This window comes from Acipenser ruthenus, unplaced genomic scaffold (genome assembly GCF_902713425.1).
Source record: "Acipenser ruthenus unplaced genomic scaffold, fAciRut3.2 maternal haplotype, whole genome shotgun sequence".
Classification (NCBI taxonomy): Eukaryota; Metazoa; Chordata; class Actinopteri; order Acipenseriformes; family Acipenseridae; genus Acipenser; species Acipenser ruthenus.
The window spans coordinates 1,392-10,000 of record NW_026708236.1 but is presented as its reverse complement, the minus strand read 5'-3'; the positions used below and the strand labels follow the sequence as shown (position 1 = coordinate 10,000).

The window sequence follows — 8,609 nt, the reverse complement described above, 5'->3', positions numbered from 1 at the left end:
GCCCCGAGCCGGTTCCCGGTGCCGGAGAGCCGGGTCCTGCTGCGCGAGATCAGCGTGGTGTGGCACCTGTACGGGGGCAGGGACTTCGGGGGGCGCAGCGTGGGGGGCACAGGGGGGCCGGAGCCCAGGTAGATATACCCCCCCTCTCCACTCTCCACTCTCCCCTCCCCTCTCCCCTCCTCCCACACTCCCTCTCCCCTCCCCTCCCCTCTCCCCTCCCATCCAATACCTCCACCAGCCCAGGTAAATGTAAGACACACAGGAGGTCCAGAGCCCAGGTAACTACACTCACACCCCTCCCCTCCCCACCCCAGGTAACTGTAATGCACAATTCAGTATAATCTCTCTCTCTCTCTCTCTGTCTCTCTCTGTCTCTCTCTCTGTCAGAGTGAAGCCCCCCCCCTCCGGGTCCCGGGGCTCCCCCTCTCGCTCCGCAGGGCCCCCCCGACCGCAGAACTCCTGGAGGGTGCAGGGGGGGGGCGGGAGAGCGCACAGCATGCTGATGGAGATCCAGCTCACCAAGGTACCACAGAACTCTCTCTCTGTCTCTCTTCCTTTCTCTCTCCTCTCACTCTCTTCCTCTCTCTGTCTGTCTCCTCTCTCCCACCTCTCTCTCTCTATCTCTCTCTCATCGCTCTCTTCCCCTCTCCTCTCTCTTCCCCTCTCTCTCTCTTCCCCTCTCTCTGTCTCTATCTCTCCCTCACTCCCTTTTAAGTAATGTATTGGCTTGACAAGTTCAGCATCATTGTCACAGATGCTCTTCCAGCTGCCTCTGTGTCTCACAGTCACCGGTCCTCTCTGCCCCCCCCCCCACCCCCCTCCTCTCTCAGGTGAGTTTCCAGCACGAGTCGTACCCCGCGGCGCCCCCCTGTGGCGAGGCGGGGGAGCTGCAGGACGTGCCCGTGTCCCGGCAGGTCTTCATCGTGCAGGAGCTGGAGGTTCGAGACCGGCTCGCCTCCTCGCAGATCAACAAGTTCCTGTACCTGCACACCAGCGAGAAGATGCCCCGCAGAGCCCACTCCAACATGGTGAGGACAGGGGACGGGGGACAGGGGACGGGGGGCGGGCAGGGGAGACGCTCCAGTTCAATCATGCTTTATTGGCGTGTCTACAGCAGAACTATGATGGTGATGATGATGATGGTGATGATGATGATTGTGGTGATGATGGTGATATTATTATTATTATTATTATTATTATTATTATTATTATTATTATTATTATTTATTTCTTAGCAGACGCCCTTATCCAGGGCGACTTACAATCGTAAGCAAATACATTTCAAGTGTTACAATACAAGTCATACAATAAGAGCAAGAAATACAATAACTTTTTCAAGTGTGACAAACCACACAGTGATGATGATGGTGATGATGGTGATGGTGATGATGGTGATGATGATGATGATGATGATGGTGATGATGATGATGATGATGATGGTGATGGTGATGGGCAGCAGTGTGGAGTAGTGGTCAGGGCTCTGGACTCAGTGTGGAGTAGTGGTCAGGGCTCTGGACTCAGTGTGGAGTAGTGGTCAGGGCTCTGGACTCAGTGTGGAGTAGTGGTCAGGGCTCTGGACTCAGTGTGGAGTAGTGGGCAGGGCTCTGGACTCTGTGGAGTAGTGGTCAGGGCTCTGGACTCAGTGTGGAGTAGTGGGCAGGGCTCTGGATTCAGTGTGGAGTAGTGGTCAGGGCTCTGGACTCAGCGTGGAGTAGTGGTCAGGGCTCTGGACTCAGTGTGGAGTAGTGGGCAGGGCTCTGGACTCTGTGGAGTAGTGGTCAGGGCTCTGGACTCAGTGTGGAGTAGTGGGCAGGGCTCTGGACTCAGTGTGGAGTAGTGGTCAGGGCTCTGGACTCAGCGTGGAGTAGTGGTCAGGGCTCTGGACTCAGTGTGGAGTAGTGGGCAGGGCTCTGGACTCTGTGGAGTAGTGGTCAGGGCTCTGGACTCAGCGTGGAGTAGTGGTCAGGGCTCTGGACTCTTGACCGGAGGGTCGTGGGTTCAATCCCAGGTGGGGGACACTGCTGCTGTACCCTTGAGCAAGGTACTTTACCTAGATTGCTCCAGTAAAAACCCAACTGTATAAATGGGTAATTGTATGTAAAAATAATGTGATATCTTGTAACAATTGTAAGTCGCCCTGGATAAGGGCATCTGCTAAGAAATAAATAATAATGGTGATGAGATGATGATGGTGATGGCGATGATGATCTTCTCTCCTCAGCTCACTATCAAGGCTCTTCACGTGCGTCCGGAGTCTGGGCTGGGGGGTCCGGAGTGCTGCCTGAGAGTCAGCCTGATGCCCCTGAGACTGAACATCGACCAGGTGAGAACAGCACAGCTACACAAACACACACACACACACACACAGCTACACACACACACAGAGCTATACAAATACACACACACACATCTATACAAACACACACACACACACACACACACACAGCTATACAAACACAGCTATACAAACACAGCTATACACACACACACACAGCTATACAAACACACACACAGCTACACAAACACACACACACACACACACACACACACACACACACAGAGCTATACAAATACACACACACACATCTATACAAACACACACACAGCTATACAAACACACACACAGCTATACAAACACAGCTATACACACACACACACACACAGCTATACAAACACAGCTATACACACACACACACACACAGCTATACAAACACACAGCTATACACACACACACACAGCTATACAAACACACACACACGCACACACACACAGCTACACAAACACACAGCTATACAAACACAGCTATACAAACACACACACAGCTATACAAACACACACACAGCTATACAAACACACACACAGCTATACAAACACACACACACACACACACACAGCTATACAAACACAGCTATACAAACACACACACACGCACACACACACAGCTACACAAACACACAGCTATACAAACACAGCTATACAAACACACACACAGCTATACAAACACACACACAGCTATACAAACACACACACAGCTATACAAACACACACACAAACACACACACAGCTATACAAACACACACACAGCTATACAAACACACACACAGCTATACACACACACGCACGCACACACACACTCTCACTCTTCACTCTCTCCTGACTGCCTGCCTGCTGTTCCTCCTGTATCCCAGGATGCCCTGTTCTTCCTGAAGGATTTCTTCTCCAGTGTGGCGGGCGGTATTAACCCGTTCCTGTCCGTGGAGCCGGGCTCTGAGGGTGAGTGACAGCAGGGACTTCGATTAAACACACACACAACCTGCAGTCAATAATAATACACACACACATATATATATATGTATATATATATAAATATACATTTCTTTAATACAAGATCTTTTTTTTATTTCATAAGTTTTTATAGATATTTTTTTAAATATAATTTTTAGATTAAACAAATCAAAAACAAATCTGTCCCCCCCCCTGAATTTTTTTTTTTTTTTTTTTTTTTTTACATTATTTTATAAATTATATAATTTTTTTAGAACTTTAAAATGTTGTTAATTAAAAAAATGTAAATTTTATCTTCATTGTTTTAAATAAATTCTATAATTTGTATATCATTTTATTAAAATTAAAATGTTGTTAATTAAAAAATATATATATATATATTCATTTTTTAAGTTTATTTTATAAATTATATAATTTTTTAGAATTTAAAATGTTAATTTAAAAAAATGTCATTTTTATTTTCATTATTTTAATTTATTTTATAAATTATATAATTATTATAGATCATTTAGACTTTTAAAATGCTGTTAATTTAAAAAAATGTCATTTTTATTTTCATTTAAAAAAAATAATTTTTATAATTTATAAATTATATTATTTTTATATAACATTTTTTAGAATTTTAAAATGTTAATTTAAAAAAATGTCATTTTTATTTTCATTTTTAAAGTAATTTTTATAAATTATATTATTTTTATATAACATTTTTTAGACTTTTAAAATGTTAATTTAAAAGAATGTCCTTTTTATTTTCATATATATATATATATTATAAATTGTATAATTATATATATATATATATATATTTTTGAATTTTAAAATGCTGTTCATTTTAAACAATCTCCTTTTTATTTTCATATATATATATATATTATAAATGGTATAATTTTATATATATATATATATATATTTTTGAATTTTAAAATGCTGTTCATTTTAAACAGTCTCCTTTTTATTTTCCTTCTGTATTTTCTCCAGTGAAGCCGGACGGCAGCCACAGAGCAGAGGCGGAGTCGGGTCCGAGCCTGGGGGCGGGGCCTGACATGAGCGCGTCCATGGAAACGACCTACAGCGAGAACAGTTCCGTTTCCACTGGCTCCTCCTCCTCCTCGGACCAGCCAATCTACTTCAGGTACCCCGGCACGCCCCCGCAGTGCAGAGACTCGCTCAGGACCGTCTTCAGCTCAGTTTCACTCTCATCTTCTTGTGGTTTTTATTTTTAATGCCTTGTTTGATTTTCCAGGGAGTTTCGCTTCACCTCCGAAGTGCCGATCTGGCTGGATTACCAGGGCAAGCACGTCGCCATCGACCAGGTGGTGAGAGATTCTCACTCACTGATCAATCACATGCATTGATGAGCTCTGATCAGCCTGCAATCAGGAGGTCTCAACACTGCAGCAAACTCTATCCAGTGCTAATGGAGCTCTCTGCAGTGTAACAAACTCTATCCAGTGCTAATGGAGCTCTCTGCAGTGTAACAAACTCTATCCAGTGCTAATGGAGCTCTCTGCAGTGTAACAAACTCTATCTAGTGCTAATGGAGCTCTCTGCAGTGCAACAAACTCTATCCAGTGCTAATGGAGCTCTCTGCAGTGTAACAAACTCTATCCAGTGCTAATGGAGCTCTCTGCAGTGTAACAAACTCTATCTAGTGCTAATGGAGCTCTCTGCAGTGTAACAAACTCTATCCAGTGCTAATGGAGCTCTCTGCAGTGTAACAAACTCTATCCAGTGCTAATGGAGCTCTCTGCAGTGTAACAAACTCTATCCAGTGCTAATGGAGCTCTCTGCAGTGTAACAAACTCTATCCAGTGCTAATGGAGCTCTCTGCAGTGTAACAAACTCTATCCAGTGCTAATGGAGCTCTCTGCAGTGTAACAAACTCTATCTAGTGCTAATGGAGCTTTCTGCAGTGCAACAAACTCTATCCAGTGCTAATGGAGCTCTCTGCAGTGTAACAAACTCTATCTAGTGCTAATGGAGCTCTCTGCAGTGTAACAAACTCTATCCAGTGCTAATGGAGCTCTCTGCAGTGCAACAAACTCTATCTAGTGCTAATGGAGCTTTCTGCAGTGCAACAAACTCTATCCAGTGCTAATGGAGCTCTCTGCAGTGTAACAAACTCTATCTAGTGCTAATGGAGCTCTCTGCAGTGTAACAAACTCTATCCAGTACTAATGGAGCTCTCTGCAGTGTAACAAACTCTATCTAGTGCTAATGGAGCTCTCTGCAGTGTAACAGACTCTATCCAGTGCTAATGGAGCTCTCTGCAGTGTAACAGACTCTATCCAGTGCTAATGGAGCTCTCTGCAGTGTAACAGACTCTATCCAGTACTAATGATTTGCTAACTGAGTTCTTAAATCCTTTATTATTATTATTATTATTATTATTATTATTATTATTATTATTATTATTATTATTTGAATTTGCTCTTCTCTCCGTCTCCTCATTCTTATTCTCATGCCCCCCCCCCTGCCCCCCCCCTCAGGGCACGTTTGCGGGGATCCTAATTGGCCTGGCTCAGCTCAACTGCTCTGAACTCAAACTCAAGAGGCTGAGCTGCCGACACGGGTAAGAATCTCGCTCTGTGTGAGAGACTGCTTTGTGGTTTAGCGGATGGGAGTTACAGCCCGTGGTTTGTGGTTTAGCGGATGGGAGTTACAGCCCGTGGTTTGTGGTTTAGCGGATGGGAGTTACAGCCCGTGGTTTGTGGTTTAGCGGATGGGAATTACAGCCCGTGGTTTGTGGTTTAGCGGATGGGAATGACAGCCCGTGGTTTGTGTTTTCGTGTCCGCAGGCTGCTGGGAGTGGACAAGGTGGTCAACTACGCTGTGAACGAGTGGCTGACGGACATCCGCAAGAACCAGCTCCCGGGCATCCTGGGAGGAGTGGGACCCATGCACTCCGTGGTGCAGCTCGGTGAGTCCGGCTGAGTGTGTGTGTCTCTCTGTCTGTGAGACTGACCCCCCCGCCCCTCCTCTCTGTGATGCTGACCCCTGCCCCTCCTCTCTGTGAGACTGACCCCCGCCCCTCCTCTCTGTGAGACTGACCCCCCCGCCCCTCCTCTCTGTGAGACTGACCCCGCCCCTCCTCTCTGTGAGACTGACCCCTGCCCCTCCTCTCTCAGTTCACGGGCTGCGGGATCTCTTCTGGATGCCCATCGAGCAGTACCGCAAGGACGGGCGCCTCGTCCGCGGGCTGCAGCGCGGGGCCGCCTCCTTCGGGACCTCAACCGCCTCCGCAGCGCTGGAGCTCAGCAACCGGCTCGTACAGGCCATACAGGTAACACTGCACACCTGGGACAGGTAACACTGCACACCTGGGACAGGTAACAACACTGCACACCTGGGACAGGTAACACTGTACACCTGGGACAGGTAACACTGCACACCTGGGACAGGTAACAACACTGCACACCTGGGACAGGTAACACTGCACACCTGGGACAGGTAACAACACTGCACACCTGGGACAGGTAACACTGTACACCTGGGACAGGTAACACTGCACACCTGGGACAGGTAACAACACTGCACACCTGGGACAGGTAACACTGCACACCTGGGACAGGTAACACTGCACACCTGGGACAGGTAACACTGCACACCTGGGATAGGTAACACTGCACACCTGGGGGCAGGTAACTGTAACTCCCTCTCTCCCTCCCTCTCTCCAGGCCACAGCGGAGACGGTGTATGACATCCTCTCCCCCACCCCCCCCATCTCCCGCGGGATCTCGGACAAGCGGAGCGGGAAGAGGCAGAGGTGGGGCCAGCAACCAGCTGACCTCAGAGAGGGCGTGGCCAAAGCCTATGACACGGTCCGCGAGGTAAGAGGAGGGGGTCCGGCTTCTCCCCCAGAGAGCTGTGTAATTGTGAAAGGGGCAGGTCAGACACGCTGGGCTTCAGCCCATTCACCACAGACTGGGCTTTCAAGTGTATTGATCTAACCAACAATCATTTATTTTGCGTGCTCCTAATTATCAGTTTAATTTGCTTGTGTGTGTGTGTCTCCTCTTTCTCTCTCCCCCCCCCTCTCTCTCTCTCCCTCTCCATCTCTCTCCCCTCCTCCCCCTCTCTCTCCCTCTCCATCTCTCTCCCCCCTCTCTCCCCTCTCTCCCCCTCTCCTCTCCTCTCCCCCCTCTCCTCCCCCCTCTCTCCTCCCCCCCTCTCCTCCCCCCCTCTCTCCTCCCCCCCTCTCTCCTCCCCCCCTCTCTCCTCCCCCTCTCTCTCTCCCTCTCCCCCCTCTCTCTCCCTCTCCCCCCCTCTCCCCCCCTCTCTCTCCCTCTCCCCCCCTCTCCCCCCCTCTCTCTCCCCCCTCTCCCCTCTCTCCCCCCCCTCTCCCCCCCCCCCTCTCCCTCCTCTCCCCCCCCTCTCCCTCCTCTCCCCCTCTCTCAGGGCGTTCTCGACACCGCTCAGACGATCTGTGACGTCGCGACTCGCGGTCACGAGCAGAAGGGCCTGCCGGGGGCGGTGGGCGGAGTCCTGAGGCAGATCCCGCCCACCGTGGTCCGGCCCCTCATCGTCGCCACGGAGGCGACCTCTAACCTGCTGGGAGGCATGCGGAACCAGATCAAGCCGGACGCGCGCAAGGAGGACTTCTTAAAGTGGCGCACCGAGGAGAACCAGGACTGAGAGAGAGGCTGAGGTGCGCCGGGAAAAGAAGTCCCCCTGTCCCCCCCCCAGTATTTAAACAGGAACCCCCAAAATGGCCGGAGTCCCGTGCTTCGTGTGTGTGGGATCAGGAGGAGGGGTGCAGTATGTCATTGCGCCACACTGGGGCAGTCTAACCCCAGATTAGATTCAGTGCTGATGGTAAGAATTGAAGCCTGCAGAGCCATGAAAACATTTCTAACTTTCTACAACTGCAGTGGAGTTAAACAAACAAACAAACAAACAAACAAACAAACAAACAAACAAACACACAAACAAACACACAAACAAACACACACACACACAAACAAACAAACAAACAAACAAACAAACAAACAAACAAACACACAAACAAACACACAAACAAACAAACACACACACACACAAACAAACAAACAAACAAACAAACACACACACAAACAAACAAACAAACACACACACACACACACACACACACACACACACACACACACACAAACAAACACACAGAGACACACACTAACACACACACACACACACACTGACACACACAGACACACACACACACACACACACACAGTGACGCCCATACACTGACAGACACACACACACTGACACACACACACTCACACACACAGACACACACACACGCACACAAACAAACAAACACACACACACTCACACGCTGACAC

At 48.5% G+C, this 8,609-nt stretch overlaps 1 protein-coding gene across 1 annotated transcript in view; it reads left to right on the top strand.

The window, feature by feature from the left end:
• LOC131730374 (autophagy-related protein 2 homolog A-like) overlaps positions 1 to 8,346 on the top strand; it is a 34,907-nt gene extending 26,561 nt beyond the window's left edge. Inside the window, 12 exon segments of the mRNA XM_059020453.1 lie at positions 1 to 128; positions 388 to 523; positions 831 to 1,028; positions 2,222 to 2,323; positions 3,189 to 3,273; positions 4,264 to 4,417; positions 4,529 to 4,601; positions 5,775 to 5,857; positions 6,084 to 6,205; positions 6,414 to 6,568; positions 6,963 to 7,115; positions 7,684 to 8,346. The exon segment at positions 1 to 128 is cut by the window's left edge and continues 102 nt beyond it. Coding sequence (XP_058876436.1) covers positions 1 to 128; positions 388 to 523; positions 831 to 1,028; positions 2,222 to 2,323; positions 3,189 to 3,273; positions 4,264 to 4,417; positions 4,529 to 4,601; positions 5,775 to 5,857; positions 6,084 to 6,205; positions 6,414 to 6,568; positions 6,963 to 7,115; positions 7,684 to 7,920 — 1,626 coding nt within the window. The 3' untranslated portion in view covers positions 7,921 to 8,346.
• The last annotated feature ends 263 nt before the right edge of the window (positions 8,347 to 8,609 follow it).